Source organism: Arvicanthis niloticus, chromosome 1, assembly GCF_011762505.2.
Source record: "Arvicanthis niloticus isolate mArvNil1 chromosome 1, mArvNil1.pat.X, whole genome shotgun sequence".
In the NCBI taxonomy this organism is placed as follows: Eukaryota; Metazoa; Chordata; class Mammalia; order Rodentia; family Muridae; genus Arvicanthis; species Arvicanthis niloticus.
The window spans coordinates 153,565,217-153,589,832 of NC_047658.1; the positions used below are offsets into that span (position 1 = coordinate 153,565,217).

The following is a 24,616-nucleotide window of genomic DNA, read 5'->3' on the forward strand; positions in this document are numbered from 1 at the left end:
GGCAAGATAAGGTGGTGATCATGCTTTGTTGCCTGAAGCCTGGGTCAGCCAGGCTTCTCCAGGGAGAGAAACAGGGAGGAACAGAAGAGAAAGTGTGTGAAGGCAGTAATGTATAGATTTGCTGTGTGGCACTGTCTGAGAGGAGCCCTCAACCCCTAACATGCCGGGGCTCTGAGGCTGTGCCCTCCAACAAAGTCTTTGAAGTGTGGGTGATCTCCCTTCTCCCCTTTCTTCCTCTCTCCCCCTTATCCCCCCTCTGTCTTACTTCCTTCACTCCATCCCTTCTTTCCTCACCCCCCCCTTCTCTTCCGTTAGTTTTTACTATGTTGCTGAGGCTGCCTTGGCCTCCTCGGTAGCTGGGACTGTAACCAATACACCCACCTCTAGGAAAACTCCCTTAAAATGTTTTTCTAAAGGTTTTATTTTTATTTGCTGGAGAGTTGACTCAGTGGCTAAGAGCGTTTGTTGTTGCAAAGGATCCAGGTTGACTCCCCAGCACCCAAATGGAGGGCTCACTGCCTCCTCAGACACCAGGCACACATGTATTACATAGATGTACACACAAGCAAAATATTCATAAACGTGTGTGTGTGTGTGTGTGTGTGTGTGTGTGTGCGCACGTGCACCTATGGAAGCCAACTGAAGGCCCCAGACTCCCTTGAGCTAGATTGCTAGATTTTGAGCCCCTCCACATTTGAGGCTAGAAGGCAAACTCTAGCCCTCAGAAAGGACAGGAAGAAGTCTTACTACACAGCCATCTCCCCAACTCCTGAGGGAGAACCTTAAAGTCCACCTTTTCTTTTTAATGATGACTAGAAAAATTTTTTCTTTTAAATACTAGTGAGGATGTATTAACTTGCAATCGGAAGATGCTGGGAGAATATATCATTAGCTTCTATCTCTGTTTTTTCTTAAATTAGAAATATTGTAGATATATTCTAAGGGTTCTTCTGGATTTTTCTAAAGTCAGCCTTGTGCAGCCCTGGCTGTCCTGGAATTCACTCTGTAGACCAGGCTGGCCTCAAACTCATAGAGATCCACCTGCCTCTGCCTCCCAACTGCTGGGATTAAAGTTGTGCACCACCAGTGGTGCCCTGGTGCCTTTTATTTTCTTTTAAAATGGCCCGAGGAGCTAGAGAGATGGCTCAGTGGTTAAGGACTCATACTGCTCTTGCAGAGGATCCAAGTTTGGTACCTAGAACTCACATTGGGCAGCTCACAGTCTCCTATAACTCCAGATCCAACATCTTCTCTGAGCTCTGTGGGTAATGCACTCACATGTACACATATTCCCCATGCATATATGTGTGTGTATGTGTGTAATATATATATATATATATATATATATATATATATATATATATATACACATATATATATACAGTTAAAATAACAATAAGTGTACAAGACTTGATATTCCTGAGACAAGTTAGCTTCATCGTTCAGTGATCTTATTTATGTTTCTATCTCTTTACTTGCCTTTTGAGACAAGGTCTCACAATAAAACATAGACTGACCTAGAACACACTCTCCTTTTGCCTCAGCCTCCTGAGTGCTGGGATTATAGGCACATGCCACCTGCCAGGCCTGGAGTTTGCCTGGTAGGAACGCTGCCTCTGTCTGATCCAGGTGTGGTGGCAAACCCCTATAATCCTGACACTTGGGAAGAAGATGAAGTAGAATCGGTACAACTTTGAGATTGGTCTGGCCTTCACAGCAAGTTCCAGGCTGGACGGGATCTACATTTTGAGACTTCGTCTTAACCTAAAACTAAACCAAAACAAAGCAAAACCAACTCAGCATACATGTGTGCTATGTGCATGGTGTCTCTTCAGAAACCAGTGTGTGGTTGTGTCACTACTCAGTGTGGGATGATGGCGTTCTCCCGAAGTTTCCCTACAATCATCTTTCTTTCAAAGGAAAGGCATTGAATGAGTGTCCTACATCTCTTTCAGGACCAGAAGGACTGATTCCAGCAGCGAGCAGGGCTGTCTGTGTCTCTGAGTAACCTGATTCTCACCTACCTTGGGGACAGAGGCTATACAGACCCATGTGGTGCCAAGGGCCAGAGGATAATGAAAGGGGACTACCTAGCCAGTAGCCCAGGGCCAGCTGGCTGACCAGCCGGGAACAACTTGAACTAAATCCTTATTACACTCTTTTTATAGGGCTCCACTCTGTAGTCCAGGCCATCCCAAACCCCCGTCTTTAGAACTAAATTCCATGTCTCAAAGTCCTAAACATGCAATTAAAATGATAGCCATTAGACAAGAAGCTGTAGGCAAATGACCTGACCATCAGGGAAGAGCCTTTGGAAGCAGGACACAGTGCCTGGGCACTGGGGAGAAAGAGAAAGGACATCATGCAGACTGAAGCTTGTGCCAGGGCGGAGCTTGTCTTTTGCTACTTTTTGTTGTTTTTTCTTCCTTGCACTCTTTTCCACCCTTTCAGTCCCATAACACTAGAGAAGAGAGGAAAAAAGGATGGAGGGAAAGGAAAGAGATTCCCTGAATAAAGTCAGGGCTGGAAAGGGGGTGACGTTATCATTAGACTACTTCCTGCTGATGAGGGACATTGAGTTCTTTGGGTCAAGTTTGATCTTCAGGATATCTAATTGTTTCTTCTTCTTCTTCTTCTTCTTCTTCTTCTTCTTCTTCTTCTTCTTCTTCTTCTTTCTTCTTCTTTTTCTTGTTTTGTCTTTGTGCATGAGTACTTAACAAACTTTGACTAACAACAACCAACAACCAATAAACAACCAGTCAACAACCAACCAATAATCCACCTGACTCTTGGGTCCTAGCGTTTATACACTCTCTGAAAAGGTCCCATAATTCTAAATGTCACATAATTGCAGAAACTATCTGAAGCTGGCAAAACCACACCCCTGCTAGGGCACAAGGCAAAACATAGTCAGTTGCTGCGGACAGTGTCCACACACTCGGGATTAAAACACCCCACATTCTTACACTATTTCTGTATTTTCAAAGGAAATCTAAATTCCAGGACTCTTGCTACACCTGGGCTTTGACGCTGAGTGTGGGCAATGCTAGCCCTTCGAAAACAGAGCCTGCATATGGGGTCGGAGGATAATTTGTGGGAGCTGGTTTATTATTTTGCTTCTCTGTTGCTGTGATAAAACACTTTGACCAAAAGCAACTTGGACAGGAAAGGATTTGTCATATGGACAGTCTGTTACCTAGGGAAGCCAAAAGTAGAAACTCAAACCTGGAACCTGGAGGCAAAAACTGAAGCAGAGACCATGAAAGGAGACTGTCTACTGGCTTACTTTCCATGGCTTGCTCAGTCTGTTTCCTTCTATGACCCAGGACCATCTGCCCAGGGTGGCATCAACCATACCAATCATTAATCAAGAACATGACCCACAGACATGCAAATGAAGCCAATCTGATGGAGGCCAACTCCTCAACTGAGGTCCCCTCTCCTGAGGTGACTATGTGTGTCAAGTTAGCAAAAACGAACCAGCACGATTGAACCCTTGTCAACTCGACACACAGACATCACTATTAAACCATAACCGTTCTTTTATTGTTGATTCCCAGGATTTCATGTCATAAAGAATATTTTATATCAATATTTCATGATATATGACATAATATAATTTTAAAAGTCTCACAGTCAGGGTCTAATACCTGGGACTCACAATTTCCTAGGTTCCTAAGGGTTAGGGTAACTCCAGTTCTGCTGCTTTGCTATTCACAGCAGACATAGCTTGTGTTGACGGCTCAGGCCAGCTCCACTCTATAGCTGCTAGTGTCTTTTGGCCCCTAGTCCTATCTTCCCCAGAATTCTGGGTCTGTGCTGCAACTGAGGCTTCACTTTAACCAATGGCCTCCCGGCCTCTCCTCAGAGAGACTCTGACCCTGCCATATAGTTCTATGCCTCAGTTCCTCTTCATGACTTCTTCAGTCCTTCCAAAAACCCAGCACCACCATGTGGGAGACTCTTACACATTATTTGCTGGGTTCTGATACCAGCTTGATATGCAGCTGCAGTCTCCCACTAAATCATAGCTTCTGCATGCCAATCCTGAGAAATTACATCCCAGATTTCACCTCTGTGATGTTGATCTCTTTTAATGACAACTGGTTTTTCAGCTTTGACTAACCAGCATCCACTGCTCCAGTAAAGCAGAAGTTTCACTTTCACAGAATCTTAATTCACTATACCATGAATAGTCCCAATGGCGTCTTCACTTCCCTATGAAACGTCACAAGCGAGGCCTATTATACTCTCAACATTTCTGCCTCCCAGGCTCCCATAACAATGCATAAAGCTCTAAGCACTTAACAGTCTCTCTAGCCCAAAGCCCAAATCCTTTTTGTTAAATTTTCAAAACCAACATGGTCAGGTTCATCACAGCCATACCCCACTTCTGGTACCAATTTCAGTCATAATTTGCTTTGTGCTACTTTGATAAAATACTGGCCAAAAACAACTTGGGGAGGAAAGGGCTTGTTATACCTTGCAGGTTAGAGTCCATTATCAAGGGAAGACAGGGCAAAAGCTTAAGGTAGGAAGGAAGCAGAAGCCAGGGAGGAACAATGCTTACTGGCTTGCTCTCTATGGTTTGCTCGGTTTACTTATAATCTAGAACCACCTGCCCAGGGGTGGCGCCATAGTGTAGGGGGAGGTGCTGATTCTAAGGTCCGGTTCCCTAACTGGTTCTTTACTTGTTAATAAAGGAGGCCGGGAGTCAACTGCATGAAAGATCTTGGGGCAACTAGAACCAGCAGCTTCTGCTAAGGATAGATGGCCAAGGAGGTGGGGGATGAGGGGGGCTAGCTGACACAAACTACTAAGTTTTAAGCAGGAGGAGAAACGGAGATAATGGTTGACGAGGGCTTGCCTTTCCAGGCAGGAGATTCTGCGTCCAGCAATTGCGCCTAGCCAGCAAGTTCTAAAATAATAAAGCTGTCCGTCTGTCCCTTACCCACAGATTCTAGGGCCTTGGGCGTGGGCTGGAGGAGTGGTCGACTCCCAGAGCAGAGAGAGAGAGAGAGAGAGAGAGAGAGAGAGAGAGAGAGAAAGAGAGAGAGAGAGAGAGAGAGAGAGAGAGCGAGAGAGAGAGAGAGAGAGAGAGAGAGAGAAAGAGAGAGGAGACACGCTGGTTTGGGGCTGATTGTGATCGACCCGGAGTGGGAGAGAGGGGAGCCGGGAGGGGCTACAGAGCAACCGCTCCAGGACAAGCCAGGTCTGTGCTGGTGGCAGCCAATCAGGAGCTAAGCCGGAAGGGGCAGCTCCCAGGCTAAGGTGGTACTGTGCTTTTAAAACTACATGCAACACCATAGTGGGTAGGCATTCTTTTTATCAATTATAAACCAAGAGTATGCTCCAACAGACATATTCACGAGCCAATCTGATGGAGCTCATTCCTCAACTTAGAGCCCGCCCTCCCAGGTATCTTTAGCTTGGATCAAAATGACAAAAACTAACCAGCACAGTGACTTTACTGGCTGAACCATCTCTCCAGTCCCCCACAAGTTTAAGAATAGAATTAAGGCCGAGTGTGGAAGCACATGTCTTTAATCCCAGCACTAGGAAGGCAGAAGCAAATGAATCCCTGGGAGTTCAAGGATAGCCAGTGTACAAAGTGAGTTTCAAGACAGCCAGGGCTACACAGAGAAACCTTGTCTCTAAAAACCAAAATTCAAAACAAAAACAAAAAACAACAAAAACAAACAAAACAACAACAACCACAACAAACAGGTTTAACGGAGTTAGAGAGATGGCTCAGTGGTTAAGAGTTTACAACAGCCTGTAATTCTGGTTTCAGTGGATCTGATGCCCTCTTCTGGTCACCATGTATATCTACAGGCACATGGTGCACCTATACTTCAGCCTACACACATACACTAGAATCTAAACAACATAGTGACAACAAACCAGAATTGAAATGTTATGACTGACATACAGTGGGATATGTAGATTCCAGCCCTAACATTCTTCCTCACTTAAATGCTTGGTCCTATTCTACAGGCTAACAAAACATTGTTTTCATTGTTGGTTTGCAGTTCTGGTCATTGAATGTACGGCCTTGTCCTTGGCAGGCAGGTGCTCTGCCACTGGACGACCCTCAGGCTTTATATATTCTAAACTTCTTTCTTTAGAGAGACAAATAAGCACCAGCTTCATAAAATTACTTTCTCTTCTCTCTCCTTTCCCTTTTTATAATTTGACCTAACAAGTTACACAAATGCATTATGACTGAGCTTGTCAATCTGGTTTCTGACTTTCTAAGAGACCTTTGAATACGTGACATGGGGATACAGGCAGAGATTCCAGGACAGAACAGGTGGGCTAGTGGGTTTGAGGACAGGGCTACCAGGATAGACTCTGGGATTTTCACTTCTACGCCCCAAAGTCCACCAAAGCCAACATAACTCCAGGCTTTCTTTTACCACCTAGACCCCTGCCTTTTTCTTTGAGACAGAATCTCACTATATAGACCTGTCTGGCTTAGAATTCTCTATGTAGAACAGGCTGGCCTTGAACTATAGACATTTGCCTACTTCAGCCTCCTGAGTGCTGGGATAAAGGCATGCACCATCACACCAGGCCTTCTCTTGCCCTCTTGCTGATGTAAACTCATGAGATGATAGCTATCTCATGCAGCTTCCCAGAGGAGAGATCAATCAGTCTGAGAAGGAGGGGGTCCAGTTCTGAGAATAAGATCCCGCTCAGAGAGCCAAGCCAAGGAGCAGCCTGTGTCGGATGCTGGACATAGCAGATGTTCACCCTAGATAACTAGAGGCAGCACAAGACTGCTCCAAAGAGTCCCGGAGCACAGAGGTGCTCTGAAGGGATCCGGGAGAGATCCCAGGAGGGCCTTGGCTTTCTCAGGCTGGCAAATGTCTGTGGGAAGTTTGTCCTTCTTTGGTCAGTTGTCACAGTGGGGAGGAATCTTCTGTCAGGATGAAAGATGAGGAAGAGGCCTTGGTGAAGGCGCTGAGTGGCTACAGTAGGGCCAGTTTCTTCAATGACATTTCCTTTATAAGAAAGTAGTTAATGCAAGCCACACAGCATACGTTGTCCTTCCAAAAAGATCTTTGCCTTTTGAAAGAAGCCTGGACCACGAACATCCTTTCAAGTGTTTTGATTGGTCTGAGATTCTCTCCCTCAAAAGTTTTCCAACTGGCACGAAGGAGATTCTCATGATTTTCTATTGCCCTCTAGTGGTGGATGAGGAGAACGTAAAATGAAAAGGAAGAAGGTAGGGACCCTTGAATCCCCTTCGGGTGTGCCTGTGGGACCCCTCCTGAGCAGCAGCGACTGCTATGGCCTCAGCTCATCCACACTGGGTGTTAGGACGAAGAGCATTTGATGTGACTTAACACTAGAGGATTAACCGGAGAGGCGCCGCTGGACTCCCCGTTTGTCTTCAGAAGTTTGTGATGAAAGGGTTTTTACAGCGTGTTCAGCGGTATTTATCCTGCGTTCCCTTCACGAGCCCTCCTGGCCTTTGTAACATTCTTGCGAGGCGTTCTTGCCAAGTACAGGGCATTTAAATTATCTATGAGAGAAACAGGATGCTGGGCATTGCACCCATTTCAAGCACCCCTCTTTGGTTTCAGTGTTTTTTGTCTCTATTTTGTGTTCATTAGCTCTTCCCCGGCTAAGGAGTCTGGGGAGCGAGGGTTTCTCAAGCAAGAAGACGCTGGTTTCTGAACAGTGAAGCTACTGTTCTTGCAGTATCTTCTCCTTCGTGCTGGAGGGATTCTAGTCCAGTGCAGATACAGTACCGCAGGGATCTGAACTCAGCCCTCTACTTATCAGATCCTAGGCAACATCCCTAAACCTTGGGAATTTCCTTTGCTCAACGGGAAGAACATTGACACCACCATCACCATGCCACTTATAGCTAAAAAGATGGCTCAGTGGTTAAGAGCAGAGCAGTGTCTTCCAGAAGACCCAGTTAGATTACCAGTGGCCCACAACCTTCTGGAACTCTAGTCCTAGAAGATCTGATGCCCTCTGCTGGCTTCCAAAGGTACTGCAGGCACCCAGTAAAGAGGCATATACGTAAACACACCCATACACATAACATTTTTAAATGAAAAAATTAAAATAAATTCCACTTGCTGTAATTATCTGAGCCAGTGGCCTGGGAGGGGCCACGAATCTTCGGCTTGAGGTTATTATACACTTTTCCTGGACGGGAGATTTGTTTTCCTTCCTGCTTCTTGGAGGTGATTTCACTTACACACTGAGCTGTGCACTGAGAAGGCTGGATTCAGCCCTGGGTTTTATCTATGGGCATTCTAGACTGCGTGCTTAGGCTGGTGGGACTTTTAAGGGTCTGTTTATGACAGGGGAAAACCAATGACTCCAAATTATTTTTTAAAACTTTAAAAATAAATGTTGGCACAAATGCTTTTAAAATGTAACATGTCAACTTCACTAATCATTAGAAGTAGAACTCATAAATATTTCATTATTCTTGAGAACCATGTTTTTTCTTCTTCACTTGGCAAGAAATCCAACACATGCATGATTGCTCAGAAATAAAATCAGTTATAAATTCAGTGACTTCCTTGTTCTTTGATTCCAAGAGACACATCTGTAAAATTCCTTTCAAAATGTGTAAGGTGGTAAAATGACATTTCATGTGAGGTGTGGCCCGTTTTATTCTAAAACAGTATTTATATTATTTTACTTGTGTGTACCTATGTGTTTGTGTGTAACGGTGCATGTAGGTACCTGCAGAGGCCAGAGAAGGGTGCTGGGTCCCTTGGAGCTCGAGTTACAGGTGTTTGAGAGCTGCCCTGTGTGGGTTACTAGACAGTGAGTGTAACCTCAGGCCTCCCCACCCACGCCCCAGTTCCCAAGTAACGACTTGGAGGCTTATTGACTCATGAATAAATGCCTAGGCCAGAAGCTTTGGCGTGTTCCCAACTAGCTCATAACTTATATAACCCATTTAAACTATTTTACGTCTGCCGCAAGGCTAGTTCCCTCTCCTGAGTTTCATGCGTCTGACTTCTTCAGAGTCCGGGGCGAATCTCTCCACCTCTGACTATCTCCCGGGGTTCTAATCTCTCTGTCGGATGTCCCACCTTCTACTCCTGCCTCAGCTTAAACTGGTCATCAGATTTTTATGGACAGGTGATGCTTCCACACAGATAAGAGATTCTCTCTGCAACTGAGCTCCTTTGGTCCTCTGAGAGAGTAACCAATGGCCACGCACTCACTGAGCCCTCCCTTCGGGCCCCAGGAATGGTATATCCCAGGAAGGACTCTGGTCCCTCTTCCGAGCACAGCTGCCCTCCTTCCCAGGTGGCCTTGCTGAGGTGGCAGCAAGCACTGGCCTGATTTGCCAAGTGGTGCTCGGTGTCCCCACGGAAGCTCAGGTATGCTCTGAATCCCATCCTTCCCACCAGAACGCGTGGCCGCAGGCAGCTGCTCCCTAAGGTGTAATCTGCCATATTCATATTCTGCTAGCCAGGATCTCTCAGTCAGAGTGGCAGCTCCATTTTAGCGACCCCCCCATCAAGCCCCTGTGGGTGATTCTGATGTACACGCAAGGAGTCTGCATCCTGCTCAGTACCGGGTACACCGTGTTCATTATAGATAGTGTATGTTACATGTGTGTGTATGCAGGTGCACATGTGTGTGTGTGCATGTGTGTGTATGCAAGTGCACATGTGTGTGTGCATGTGTGTATGCAGGTGCACGTGTGTGTGTGCATGTGTGTGCATATGCAGGTGCACATGTGTGTGTGTGTGCATGTGTGTGTATGCAGGTGCACATGTGTGTGTGCGTGTGTGTGTATGTAGATGCATATGTGTGCGTGTGTGTGTACGCAGGTGCACATGTGTGTGCGTATGCAGGTGCACATGTGTGCATGTGTGTGTATATGCAGGTGCACATATGTGTGTGCATGTGTGTGTATGTAGATGCATATGTGTGTGTGCCTGTGTGTGTGTGTACACAGGTGCCCATCTGTGTGTGTGCATGTGTGTATGTGTATGCAGGTGCACATGTGTGTGTATGCAGGTACACATGTGTGTGTGTGTGCATGTGCGTGTGTGCGTATGCAGGTGCACATGTGTGTGTGTATAGGTGCACATGTGTGTGTGCGTGTGTAGAATTCAGAGAACAGGGTCTATTTCTCACTAAATCCCAAGCTTAAACTTTTGGCTGGACTATACCTAGTGTGATAGTTTGTATATGCTTGGTCCAGGGAGTGGCACTATTGGAGGGTGTGGCTCTGTTAGAGTAGGTGTGGCCTTGTTGGAGTAGGTGTGTCGCTGTGGGTGTGGTCTTTAATATCCTCATCCTAGCTGCTTGGAGGCCAGTATTCTGCTAGCAACCTTCAGATGAAGATGTAGAACTCTCAGCTCCTCCTGCACCATGCCTGCCTGGATGCTGCCATGTCCCCACCTTGATGGTAATGGACTGAACTTCTGAACCTGTAAGCCAGCCCCAATTCAATGTTGTTTTTATAAGAGTTGCCTTGGTCATGGTGTCTGCTCACAGCAGTAAAACCCTAACTAGGACACCTGGTGACTTTTTTTTTGAGAAAATAGATTTTCCCTTACCCAGCAGGTATCAGCTGCAAACAGCTTCTTGGTTAGGATGGGGGTTTATGGCTCCTTCCCCTTCTCTTTCCCAGAATTTTGTCTGGCTTGAACCTGTGAAGAAGGTCTTGTCCATGCTGAGTTAAATGGGCATCAGTCATGTGTCTTGTGTCGCGAGGTCATCTGTGCACAAATCACACTGTGTCTGGGGGATGCCGTCTCCCGGACCATCCCCAAACTCTGGCTCTTAGAAGCTTTCCGCCTCCTCTTCTGCAGAGATCCTTGAGCCAGAGACGAGGGGAGGGGATGTCACCAGCTATGTCAGCCACATCCCAGGGCAAGAACCAGGCCCAGGAGTAACTGGAAAATGGAAAATAGAGTCTATTTTTTTTAAAGATCTATTTATTTCATTTGTATGAGTACACTGTAGCTGTCTTCAGACACACCAGAAGAGGGCATCAGATCCCATTACAGATGGTGAGCCACCATGTGGGTGCTGGGAATTTAACTCAGGACCCATGGAAGAGCAGCCAGTGCTCTTAACCGCTGAGCCATCTCTCCAGCCTGAGTCCATGGTTTTGTGTTTTGGTAATTTTTGTCTCAAAAAATATGTATATGTATATATATATATATATATATATATATATATATGTGTGTGTGTGTGTGTGTGTGTGTGTGTGTGTGTATGTATATATGTGTGTATATATGTGTGTGTATGTATATATGTGTGTATATATATGTGTGTATATGTGTGTGTATATATATGTGTGTGTATGTATATATATATGTGTATGTGTGTATATATGTATGTGTGTATATATATGTGTGTGTATGTATATATATGTGTGTGTATATATATGTGTGTGTATATATGTGTGTGTATGTATATATATATATGTGTGTGTATATATATGTGTGTGTATATATATGTGTGTATATATATGTATATATGTATGTTTGTATATATATGTATATATATGTGTGTGTATGTATATGTATATATATGTGTATATATACACGTATATATGTATATATACACACACACACATTCAGTGGGTTGGGTGTGGGAGGATCTGAGAGAAATTGAGGGAGGAGAAATATGATCAAAATATTGTATGAAAATTATTTTTAATTGTTTATTTACTTTATGTATATGAGTGCTCTATCTGCATAAAGACAGCATCTATGCAACAATGTACACCTGCGTGCCAGAAGAGGGCATCAGATCCCATTATAGATGGTTGTAGGCCACCATGTGGTTGCTGGAATTGAACTCAGGACTTCTGGAAGAGCAGCCGGTGCTCTTAACCTCTGAGCCATCTCTCCAGCTATGAAAAATGTTTTAAGTTAAAAAAATTAAATAAAAAAAAATTGACTAGATTAGCAGGCCAGCAACGTCCCAGGGAACTTCCCTGGGAACGTTTCTGCTGGGATTACAGGCATGTGCCTCATGCCCAGATATGTCTTTGCTTTTGTTTTTTTGTTTGTTTTTGTTTTTAACATGAACTCAGGTTCTCACAATTACATGGAAAGCACTTTACAGAGCCACTCCCAGGTCTACAAACTGTTCAAGGAATGGGCAGTGGGCGGAGCTCAGTTTTGGGGAATAAAGCAGTGTGGCCTCAAGTTCAGAGGAAGCCCAGCCCAGCTTTGATGAACCCCACTCTTGTTTGCCTGGTGGGCTGTCCTTGGCTATCTTTGGCTATCCTTGGCTAGCTCCGGATTCAGCACCTCAAGGATCAGGGAAGGAAAGAAAGCAGATTCTTGGTCAATCATCCTGCTAGTTTTTCAACATGGTTGATAAAGGACTTCAGTCCTCGAATTCAGACACATGGGTGCTGTGGAGAATAAGAACGAAGGGAGGAGTGAAGCAGACAGGGGAGAGGGGAGAGAAGAAAGATGGGGGAGGGGAAGGGAGGAGAGGAAGGAGAGGCAGAGACAGGAAGGGAAGATAATGGGGTGAGAGGGGGAGCACGGGAATTTCCCAGAGCTGCTATTGATGGAACCCTCACCTCTCCTCTCCTCTCTGCCTGGGGTCCTCTCTCCATTGTCTTACTAGCCGATATGAGCTCTTATAGATATGGACAGATAGACAGACAATCTGAGACTCTGCAATGCTGGAGAAGGGTTTCCAAGGCTAGAGCACCACCTTGTGGTATTTCTTTTGTTGTTTTTGGTGGGTTGATTTGCCCTTTCAACACAGGGGTTTTTCCCTATAACCCTGGCTGTCCTAGAACTTGTTCTGTAGACCAGGCTGACCTCAAACACACTGAGATCTGCCTGCCTTTGCCTCTTGAATGTTGGGATTAGAGTCCTGTGCCACCACAGGACGTGTGATATTGATAGTTTCACTGAAGCCACCCAAACAGTGACTTCCTCTAGCTCCAGTCTGCCCTGTAAGTCTCTTCTCCCTCCTCCCCTCCAAGATGAGGCTGGGCTACCTCCTTGTTGCCTGTAAGCTGCCTGGTTGGTAGTGGTAGAGGGGCTTAAAAATCTGGGGCTTTGACTCAGTGTCCAGAGGAAGGAAGGCTGCTGGCACTCTGTGATTGTTTGAGGTGGGTTTACCCCAGGTCCTGGACAGGAAAGGGTTCCTGGAGCCCAGGACAACGCAGAGGGTTAGATTCCCCCGGATCACATGCAGCCATGCCCTCCTTCTTTAGGTCTCTGCCTGCCTGCTAAAGACCTATATCCAGTTGACATTTAACAGTGGTGTTCCATCCCCCAATTGTAGGGTCCAAGGGGGTGACACTGAGGGGCCCTTGTTCAGGCACGTGTAGAGTGTTTCTGCTCAGCATGGTACCTGTATGATGACCCTTCACAGCCACCCCTGGGGTGGCTTCCTCCCATGATGGTTTTTTAAGCCTCTGAGTCAGGGACAGTTTTGCTACTGTCTCAGCTCCCTGTCTTTGTCCCTGATACTGTGCTGAACAGGGGGCTACAACCTATGCCCCAAACCATATCCACCAACTGGTCCTTAATTAAACCGAGCAAGCAGGAAAGGGAGATTTAGTGAATGTGGTCACATTAGGAATCAAGGGACAAAGAGATCCAGTGTCCCCCAAGTCTGTCTTCTGGGGTTCTAAAGTGAGATTAAAGTTCAAATAGGTGGCTGAGGATATGCACACTAAGCAGGTTATGTCCTTCAAGTTCAAAACCAATACTTGTCAACTCAGGGGATTAGGAGAGAGCCTTTTGGCCTGCTTGCCCTTCCTCCCTTCCTCCTTCCCTCCCTCCTTCCTTTTCTCCTTCCTTTCTTCCCTCCCTCCCTCCCTCCCTCCCTCCCTCCCTCCCTCCCTCCCTCCCTCCCTCCCTCTCTCCCTCCCTCCTGTATCTTTGGCTTTCACTTTTCTTCTGCTTTGCCCATAGCCAAAATTTAGGCCCGTGTGGGTCCCGAAATGTCTATCTGTCATCTCCCTTTGGGTCCTCAGGTCCACCCCCTCCCCCTACCCAGGTTTCCCGGGACACAGAAGTCGGTTTATTCCAGAAGGACCCAGAGCCTCTCCAGCCATTCTCGACAAATCCCAGCCAGAACCCTGCACTACACACACACTCCAGGGGAGTTAGTCTCCTCTAGACAGGGTCCACATATTTATTCTGACTCATAAAATGCCTGATCTAGCTAGCTATGTGTGATGTATGTATGTTCTCCTCTCTCTCTCTCTCTCTCTCTCTCTCTCTCTCTCTCTCTCTCTCTGTGTGTGTGTGTGTGTGTGTGTGTGTAGCTGTTAAGAGTTCACAGATTGCTGACAAATGAATCATCAGTTGGGGTAAGCGTTGGAAGACACTGCCCATAAATAATACACCAGTCCCTGACCATTCTGTAGCCAGTCAGCACATGATCCCAGGCTCCCCAGAGGTTGGTGGCTGGGGCTGGGTTGTCGTTCTCCTCAAACACCTGTACCTCTCACAGCTATTTCTAGCTTGCCTGGAGTCTCGGAAACTTAAGGCTGTAATGTGTGGAATCAGATGAGAGTAAAAGGCAGGAGAAGGGACTAAAGGGAATTCAGAGACGATTTCTAAGGATCACAGTAGGGTTTTACGCCGGCAGGCATGGAGATCCATTCACTGAACAGACACTTTTGAGAATCTGCAGGTCCCTGCCCCGGGAGCTAGAACACCACGAGGAATGTGACTGGCCAACTCCCCCTCCCCCCCCTCCCCAGCAAGCTTATTCTCTATCGGGAGAAGCAGAATCTAACCAAGCAGAAAAGGCTACTTTTAGGCAAAGTCATAGAAAAGCCACGAAGAGAAGGGGACGATCCCATGGAGAATGATAGGGAGTCAGAGATGCTTAACTGGGGTGGTCAGGGAAGAGCTGTGCCTAAGAGTTGAGGACTGGTCCTATGGAGACTTGTAGGAAGAAACTTCCAGGAAAGGATGGAGGCGATGCCTGGGTCCCACTCATGATCCAGGACTCTGGATCCGAGTTGGGGAAGTCCGATTAGAGAGTGAGGGATGGGCTCGACAAGCAGCAAGGCTGGTGAAGGTGGGATGGACGGACTGTTCCTCCCCCCTCCCCCGCCACTGGGAGAAAGAACCACCCCAGATCCAAGCGGGAGAGTGACTTCCTGGTTCCCTCCTGCTGGTTGCAGTGCTGAGCTCCACCGATGGAAGAGTGACGTGAATAGGACATTTACAGAATGCCCCCTTCCTCGAGGAAACCACCTTGGTCTACCATAAACCATACTACCCCCTCCCCCTTCCCCCATCTCTTAGTTTTCCAGCTGACAGATTAATTCAGCTTGGAACGTAGTTTGTACCTGAGCTGGGTCGGTCCCATCAGCTTGGTTCTGGTCTTGTGGCTCTCCGTTCTTGAGCATGCAAAGGCCCTAAGTCAGGAAATGGGTCTGACTGGGGTTCTGATTGGAAGTTCCAACCAGAGCGAAGGGGGGGTGACTGTATTCCTTATCTCAATTGTCTTGATTCATTATCCATTCACTCCTGAGCGTTTTAACTTGGGCCAGGCCCTGTATCCCGTGCTAGGGAGCCTCCATTAGGTCTACCTCGCCACGCCCTGGCATCGGGGCTACCAGCGTTGTGGCGGTCCCCTTCCTCTTGTTTCCAGGTTCTATGTCCCAGAACAGGAAAGACGCTCAACCTCCGGAGACCCCAACAATTCCTGACGTCAGGTCCCGAGCGGTGCCGCCCCCAACCTCCCCCCACCCCCATCCCGCGCGCCTTCGAGAACTTATAGGCAGCGGGAACGCGGCGCGCCCCAGGGCCCACATCTGGCAGAGCTGGCGCGCGCGTGTCACTAAGACGCTCATTCACCGGCGCAGCTGTCGCCATAACAACCGGAGCCCGGGAGTCCTGGAGACGCTAGGGCGGGGGTTGGGGGCGGCGGCCTCGGGAGGGACCCGGCCGGAGCGGGGGCGGTCCACACGAGCCGGGCGCTGCAAGCTCACCCGCGGGCGGGAGGGCGCCACGCACGTCCCCGCGGCCGTCCCCGCGGGCGGGGACCGAGCCAGCCGACGAGCCTCCGAGCAGCCGCGCGCCGAGCCCCGACTCTATGGCCCGCGGGGAGCGCGCCGCCGCTGCGCCGCCCACCCGCAGCCGGAATCCGAGCTCCAGCACCAGGCAGAGCGCAGAGGCGCGCGCCGCGGGCCGGGGCCCAGGGGCCGGGCCGCCCCGGGCGCGGGGCATGGGAGCCCGGTAGCCGAGTGGCGCGAGGACCCCTGCGGCGGGCAGGACCCGCCGAGCGAAGACCGCCGAGCCCGGGGAGAGCCGGAGTCAGCGAACCGTCCGCCCCCGGCCGCAGCCCCGCCAGAGCCCTCCCCCGGCGGCGCGCACCCGAGCGCGCACACACTTGCACACCTTTCCTCCGCTCCTGCCCAGCCTCGCCTGGCCCCCGCCGGAGCACCCCCGGTGGGCCGATGCCATGGGTAACAACTTCTCCAGTGTCTCGTCTCTGCAGCGAGGAAACCCGAGCCGCGCATCGCGGGGCCACCCCCAGAACCTCAAAGGTAGGTTTGGCCGGCCGGGGAGCAGTTGTAGGGAGGGCTGCGGTGCAGGTGGAGTGGTGGGCAGAGGTGCGGTTGGGGACGACCGGCAGGTGCCACCTGTTGTGTGCATTTGGACGGCGGGAGAAGCGCTTCTGACAGTGGAGGTGGGCAGCGGTAGCAGCTGACCCGGTGCTGACGGTGGAGATGAGGGAGCATGGCGGTCGGTGGGGGTCTGCGCAGTTCTCCCTATCTGCCCTGGCAACGTCACTGGAGTCCCCTCCAGTGATGTTAAGCAGTGAGAAGAGGTGGGAAAGACATTTGCGGGCTGGATAGGGCAGTGTGGAGGGAAACCTAGGTTCTCCAGATGAGCTTCCTGAGCGAGTCATCTTGGTCTTCTTTGCATCTGCCTAGGGCTGGGGGGAGATCCTGCTGGAAGCACTAGTTGCGTTTCCAAGCAGAGGGTCTTAGAGATCCAGGACTAAAAGGGCAGGAGCATGCTCCCGGGGTCTTTTGCAGTAGGTGATCTTTTGCACCGACGGAGTCAGGTTGTTGTTGTTGTTTGTTTGTTTGTTTTTGTTTTTGTTTTTAGTGCATCCAAAGACAAAAATATCTGGTCTGAACCCTAGAAAGAGGGGCAGGGAGCTTCCAAACGGATGGACCTTTAGCGGGAAGGTTTGCTATCTATGGCCACCATCCATCCAACATCCTCTGAGGGAGGCCCTAGGCTCAGCCCCCGGCCTTCCAGCTTCCAACATGTCTCTGACCTTTGGAAGATATTGCTTGGTTTCCTAGGCGCCGGAATCTAGCTAATTCTCCCTGGAAAGCTGATATATATATATTTTTTCATCATTATCAGAGGCAGATTGCAGTTAGTTCTAGGGGCACAGTGATAGCTAAAAATCCCAGGGCTTTCTAAACAGTAACAACAACAATAAAAAAAAAAAAAAAAACCACCATAACGGGAAACAAAACAACTTCCTCACTCTCCCAGGATATGACTATGGTAGTAAGAGTACCCTTTAACCCAGAGCCTTGGTGTTTATGAAGGATGTTCACAGGCCTCTTTTCAGGGAGTACAGATGCTTCTCTGGTTAGTCATCGGAGCTGCAGTGACCATATTCAATTTACAGGTGAGGGGAACTGAGGCTTGTGTGTTAGAAACAGTTAGGCTTCAGACCCTAGAGGCTTAGAACTCTTGTCTTTTTTTTTTTTTTTTTTTTTTTTTTTTTTTGGGTTTTCGAGACAGGGTTTCTCTGTGTAGCCCTGGCTGTCCTGGAACTCACTCTGTAGACCAGGCTGGCCTCGAACTCAGAAATCCGCCTGCCTCTGCCTCCCAAGTGCTGGGATTAAAGGCGTGGGCCACCACCGCCCGGCTATTGCCTTTGCTTGCTAGGCAGTTAGCGTCAAGATGGAAGAGGGGTGACAGACCACTGTCCTGCATTCTAACCCGTCTTTCAGAACTTCACTTCTACCCTGCTCAGGAGAATCAGTGGGCCTTGGTGGATCTATGGAAATCAACATGGTGACACATGCACAGGTCCCTTTAGAGTCATGTTTATTGACCTTGTAATTCCTCATAGAACTGATGGGAGGAAAATGGAGATGCCAGCGGTACTTACAACCATTAGGGTGTTCCTGACAGTATCACTTAGACTAAGAAAACAAGCTAAATGCCTAGGAATCATGGTATTGCCATCTGGGGGAGGATGCACCGTCACTAAGATTATATTTTCAAAGACTCTGATGACTTGGGGGAAGTACTCACAGCGTAAGAACAGTTTGTAAACCTACAAAGACTTTGTGACCCCCTTCTCCTCTGTGATTCCCATTTTGTTAAAAGGCAGTTATGTCAACTGACAGGAAAAAACAGTAATCATAAATAAATAAGAGTCAAGAAGGAATATTTCTTAAAGGTTCTGGGTAATGAATCATATGAGATTTTCTTTTTTATTTATTTATGTTTTCTTTTTTAAAATGTGTGTAATAAAAATAAGTCATTATTTTTAAGTCAAATATATATATGCATATACATACACACATACACACATATACACATACACATAGACACATACACACACATATACACATATACATATATACACATACATACATACACACATACACACATACACACATACACACATATACACATACACATATACACATACACATAGACACATACACATATACACATACACACATACACACATACACACATACACACATACACATACACACATATACACATATACATATTATCCTGCTTACTCTCTCCCTCAGCCTCTTTTACTTTCCTTCCATTCTTATGAGCCTCCGTCATCTCTACCTGTCCTTTTCTTAGGTTCATGATTTTTTTTAATTTTAATGAGGTCCCCCCTTATTTTTAGGTCAAGGGCCATCTGTGTAACCAGTGGGTTGGGAGTACGCATTGGTGCTGCGTCCCTAGTGGACACTCCACTGAAGGTAGTGACTCCCCTTTTCCCTGCATCTGTCTATAGGAAACAGTTGAGTAGTGAGGGGTGGAGCCCTCAGAGTCCTTCCTCTGTCCTTGGCTGCCTGTGGATGGCCCATTTTTTGTGCAGACCCCGTATAGTCATCTGTAGTTGTTGGGAGTTCCTGACTGCAATGACCACTGACTGACTTCCCAGGAGATGGTATCTCATAGACCTTCCTATGGGCCTCTTAGAGTCTTTCTGTTCTGCTCCTTCCTCCTCAATGTTCCCTAAACTGGGTTGGAATGATCACAAATGTCTTATTCATGGCTGAGCTGTCACCTGTTCTCAGCATCCTGTGAAGCCTTAAATCTCTGACTTTAGCACAGATCACCAGAAATACTCTGATTAAAGCTGTATGGGAACTGTCTGTGGGTATAAGGAGGAGTTTTTCCAGTCATGTATGGTGTCTCCCTTCCAACTTAGAAAAGTTTGCTTATAAGATTATAGGTTTCCAATGGCTTTTTTATATCTGCATTGTTCTAGTTGATCCTGCTACCCCCTCATCACCATAGACCCCTCCCCCTTTCCTACTTTCCCCTCCCCCTTTCCTACTTTCCCCTCCCCCTTTCCTACTTTCCCCTCCCCCTTCCTTACTTCCCCCTCCCCCTTTCCTCCTTTTCCCTCCCCTCTCCACCCCTGGAATTTCTCCTTCTACTTTCTTGTATTGACTAGATCTACTCTCCACCTTAATGAATCCCCTTCCAATGACCTCTTTCTAGATTTCTGGCCTCCACATCAACTGTAAATCGAACACACAAAGTTAGAGATATTCAGCTATGACCCACGCATAAAGGAGACAATTGCTATGTATTTTCTTGTAGCTGGGTTGCCACAGTATACTTTTCCCAGTGTACCTGTTTAGCTACAGAAGTATTATTTTATAATTATAAATGAACTGCCATGGGCTGGGGGTATAACGGTGGAGAGAGTGCTTGCCTCAGATGAGTGAAGGTCTGGATTCCATCCCCACTGCTGCTAAATAAACACATGAATAAATAGACTGTTGGTGTCAGCATGTGCAAAGTCTGTGTCTAAGCACTGAGAAGAGACTGTTAATGAGGAAGGAATCTGTGGGCATCAGCTGGATACATTTCTTTTCTTACAAATGAGAAGAAAAAAAGGGAAAACACACTGATTTGACCAAATTCCTTAGTGGGTCGTTTTGAGGGGCAAAGCTGAGCTCTGTCCTTCGTGGCAGGCTTTGGCTGGGGGCTGGCAAACTGACCTCATTGTTCAGTGATCACAGCCTGTCCCCCTAAAAGAGACACTGTTCTTTTCTTGGCTCCATGGAAGCCTAGAGGGGTCTCCAGGAACTGAACTGCCTTTTATGTGACATTTAGGCTTGTGAGTATTTGTGAGATTTATGTGTCTTGGTCAGAGGGGTCCCTATTTCCTGTTCCCATTCACAGATTTGGTCAGAGGGGGTCCCTATTTCCTGTTCCCATTCACAGATTTGGTTGCACATACCTGAAATCCTAGCACTTGGGAGGCTAAGACCAGAGGGGTGTGAGTTTGAGGCCTAAGCTAGTGAGACATTGTCAAAGAAGGAAAAAGGGACAGGGGGAGAGGGAGAGGGAAAGAGGGAGAGAAGGGGGAAAGAGAGAGAGAGAGAGAGAGAGAGAGAGAGAGAGAGAGAGAGAGAGAGAGAAAGGAATAGGAGAATCAGAATAAATATGAGGCTGTCCGTGAATACACAACCTTGGATCTGCCAGTCCTCCTCAGCCTGATTTCTTGTCCCCATTTCCCTTCTCTGAGAGAGTGTTTACTCACAGGGGCTGAAAAGACGGCTCAGTGGTGAAGAGCACTTTGCTGCTCTCTCAGAGGACCAGGGCTTGGTTCCTAGCGTCTGTGCTGGACAGCTCACAACCACCCGTAACTCCAGCTCTGGGAATAGGATACTCTCTTTTGGCCTAGTGGAACCCTCACACATGTGAATACACACACACACACACACACACACACACACACACCAGAATTAAAAGAAAGCTATCATATTTTTTCTGTAAGTGCTTGGTTTTCATTGGAGATTTCTTTCCACTCATGTCAACACTGCCGTGAGCATCTTCTGGCAGATTAATGGCCGCCCAGAATTCTATTCTAATTGTGTTGGTTTGGACCCAGAACTGTGTGATTCTGGCTGCTTTACCCAGTGTTCTGCACAGCGCCTGGCTGTGATTTTAGCAATTGCCATTTAGAAATCCAGTGGGGTAGAGGGACCGATTCCCCATTCTTCCCCTTCTGCTGCAGCTCTGTGGTTTGTCATCCCTTTAATTAAAACAGCTGCCGGGACCTGTCATGATAAGGAGATATCAGATTGTTCTGCCTGTCAGGCCGATGTGAAGTGGGCTTCACTTTTACCTCTCATGGGGAGACTTGAGGCTTTTCCTGGAGACACTCTACTGATAATCTCCTCTGGGTGCAAAGACCGTGGATCTAAGAGCATGTAGGAAGCCAGGTGTAGCTCTGGGCTCAGGACCAACCAACAGTGCCTGAGGAGATGTGTGCTGGGCTCAGAGGTTGGGGTCCTGGAAAAGCAAGGTGGGAGAAGGAGGGGAGACACATACTTGGACGGTTGGGTTGTTGGAAGTCCAGGTCTGTGTGCCAAGGTCAGAGATGGGAGGGCACATTTGAGCTGGGCGTGGGCGGGGCTGTAGGAAGTCAATGGGCGGGGATGAAGCTGAGTGCTGTGGTGTGGGCAGGGGCGGGGCAGGGCCTAGAGAAAGAGAGCATGTGTGTTGTATATTCTCAGTGAGCGGAGCACAGTGACTGGAGAGGGAATCCATGTTTCTTGCGGGAAAACACAAGGGAATAAAATCTTCTGCCTCTCTGGTTCTTTTAAAGTGCTTCCCCGTTTCCTGCTGAGTGTGGAGGTACAAACCAAACCGTTAAGAAAGCTTTGGGGAGAAGTTACTCAGCCCAGTGGTCGCCCATGGATGGAGAGTGGGCGGGCCACCTCCTACCTTCTAAAGGATTCATTGTAACAAAATTTACACCGTGTAGAACTTGCCATCTTAATGCATGTAATTCAGAGGCATTTCCAGTGCTGTATAATGACTCCTTCTGTCCAATCCCAGAAGGTTTGCATTGCCTCAAAAGGAAATCCTGTGACCACTGAGCAGATACTCTTGTTGCCCCTGGCTCCCTGGCAACCACCAGTCTACTTCCGGTCTCTAGGAACCTGCCTATCATGGGCATTTCATATAAATGGAATCATAGTATTTTGTTGGCTCCTTTGACTTAATATTTTCAAGCTTCATTGACAATGTAGTGTGTCTCTTTAAAATCCAGTAATATTCCATTGCATGAATAATGTTCATCTATTCATCCGTTGATGGACATTTGAGTTGTTTCCCACATTTGGTTATTATGAGGAAGGACACTATAAAAATTTCCATATAGGCTTTTAAAAATGATTAATTTTTATTATTATTCTTTTAAAAAATATTTATTTATTTAATGTGTGTGAGTACACTATTGCTCTCTTCAGACACGCCAGAAGGGGGCATCGGATCCCATTATGGATGTTTGTGAGCCACCATGTGGTTCCTAGGATCCAAACCTGGGTCCTCTGCAAGGGCGCCAGTGCTTTTAACAAGGGAGCCATCTCTCCAGCCCCTGAGTGTAGGTATTTTGATTCAATGTTCTTCCGGGCTGTATGGACTGGCCAGCTTTTACAATATAATACTTACTGAGTTGTCCCCTCACTAAGTCCTGGTAATGACAGTGGCAAGGAGATTGCTGCCCATCCCCCAAGCTCTAATGCCAGCTAAACCTGTGTTTCCTTTCCGTGATAGCTGAGATTCCTGGTGGCTGAGGGAGGAGCTCCTGAGGCCCAGCTAAGGAGTCCTGACTCTGAGTCAGAGTGGAAAACTTGTTGGAGGATTATCAGCTTCTTCCCTGCCTCTGGATATAGGGCTAGGGGATGGGTCTCCCTGGACCAGGTCCTAGCCAGCTTTGTGCCTTATATCCCAACTGCTATTGCCCAGATGTGGGTCCTTACACCAGAAACTGTGACAGCTTGCTTATTTGTTTGTTTGTTGTGAGAAAGAGTCACATGTAGCTCAGGCTGGCTTCCACCTTGTTATGTAGCTGAGGATGGCCATGAACTTCTGATTCTCCTGCTTTGCTGTGTTCTGTTTGCTTGTCTTTCCATAATTATGTGAGAGAGAGAGGGAGAGAGAGAGGCAGAGACAGAGAGAGAGAGAGAGAGAGAGAGAGAGAGAGGCAGAGACAGAGAGAGACAGAGACAGACAGACAGAGATTGTGTCAGTTTTATTCCAACACTTAGGTCCTGGGGATCCAACTCACGTTGTCAGGCTTGGTGGCAGGTGTCTTTACCTGCTAAGCCATCTCACCTGCCCTTGTATGTTATAAGAGAAGGTCTCACTCTGTAGCTCAGATTGGCACGAATTCACTCTGAAGCCTAGGCTGCCCTGAAATTAGTGACAATTCTCCCGCCTCAGCCTCTTGTCCTGAGATTACAGGTGTGCACCGTCGTCACACCTGGCTCCGTCGTACCTGGCTTAGGTGTCATCTTCACTCCTGCCTTTGTCTTGAGAGAGACTGTACTGCTATCATTGGCCTTCCCGATCCTCGGTGGCTGCCACAGCCGTAATCAGATAATCAAAGCTTCCATTCTTCATCCAACGCAGACATTTCCACGGCTCTGTCTGGGGACCTTCCTTAGTTGCCATGACGTTTGCAGACAACGTGAGCTCATCCACCCCTGGCTTCAGCACAGAGGTCGGGGCGCGTGGCCTCCTCAGTCACCTGAGATGTCAGAGAAGTCATGTTCAACTCAGTGTTACCTTTGCACCCTGCTTGCTAATTGCCAAAGTAATATTTACAATACCAGTCATATACTGGGTGGTTACTGTGTGCCCAGTACTTACAATGTAGATTTTTCCATCATTATCCTCCTGACAATATACCAAGGCATTTTATAGATGGAGAAAGAGAGGCTGAGAGAAGTTGAGTAACCTCTCTTAGATCTGTTAGAGATGAACAGAAGGGCAGGGGAGGCGGCTCAGCAGGCGGCTTTGCTGTCAAGCCTGGTGACTTGAATTTAATCTCCAGAATCCACATTGTGAAGGAGAGAACCAACCCCTGTATGCTGTCTTCTGACCTTCACACCATCCCGTGGCACACCCTCCCATGGATAAATAAATGTAATAATAATAATAATAATAATAATAATAATAATAATAATAATAATAATAATACGTGCACAGTGGCACATGCCTTTAATCCCAGCACTTAGGAGGCAGATCTCCGAGACCGAGGCCAGCCAGCGCTCCATAGTGAGAACCCATTGGGGGAAGAAATGAATGGAGCTGGAATTCAAACCCAGGATCTTGGACTTTAGAGTTTGCTACTTGTCTATTTCTGTGAAGAGACACTATAACCAAGGCAAGTCGTATAAAAGAAAGCATTACAGTTTCAGAGGTTTAGTCCATTATCATGGCGGGGAGCAGGCAGGCCCAGAGCAGGAGCTGAGAGCTACATTCTGATCTGCAGTCCTGGGGGGGTCGGGGTGGGGAGATGGAGAGAGGCCGAGACTAGTCCTGGCATGAGCTTCTGAAGCCTCAAAGCCCACCCCAGTGACACTCTTCCTTCAGACACACACCTACTCCAACAAGGC

At 47.6% G+C, this 24,616-nt stretch overlaps 1 protein-coding gene across 1 annotated transcript in view; it reads left to right on the plus strand.

Annotated features, from left to right (window-relative positions):
- The first annotated feature begins 15,983 nt into the window (after window positions 1–15,983).
- The window catches only part of Neurl1 (neuralized E3 ubiquitin protein ligase 1), a 78,367-nt gene continuing 69,734 nt past the window's right edge, over window positions 15,984–24,616 (plus strand). The window contains exon 1 of the mRNA XM_034508426.2: window positions 15,984–16,501. Within this exon, the coding sequence (XP_034364317.1) occupies window positions 16,417–16,501 (85 nt within the window). The 5' untranslated portion in view covers window positions 15,984–16,416. The remainder of the gene's footprint in view (window positions 16,502–24,616) is intronic.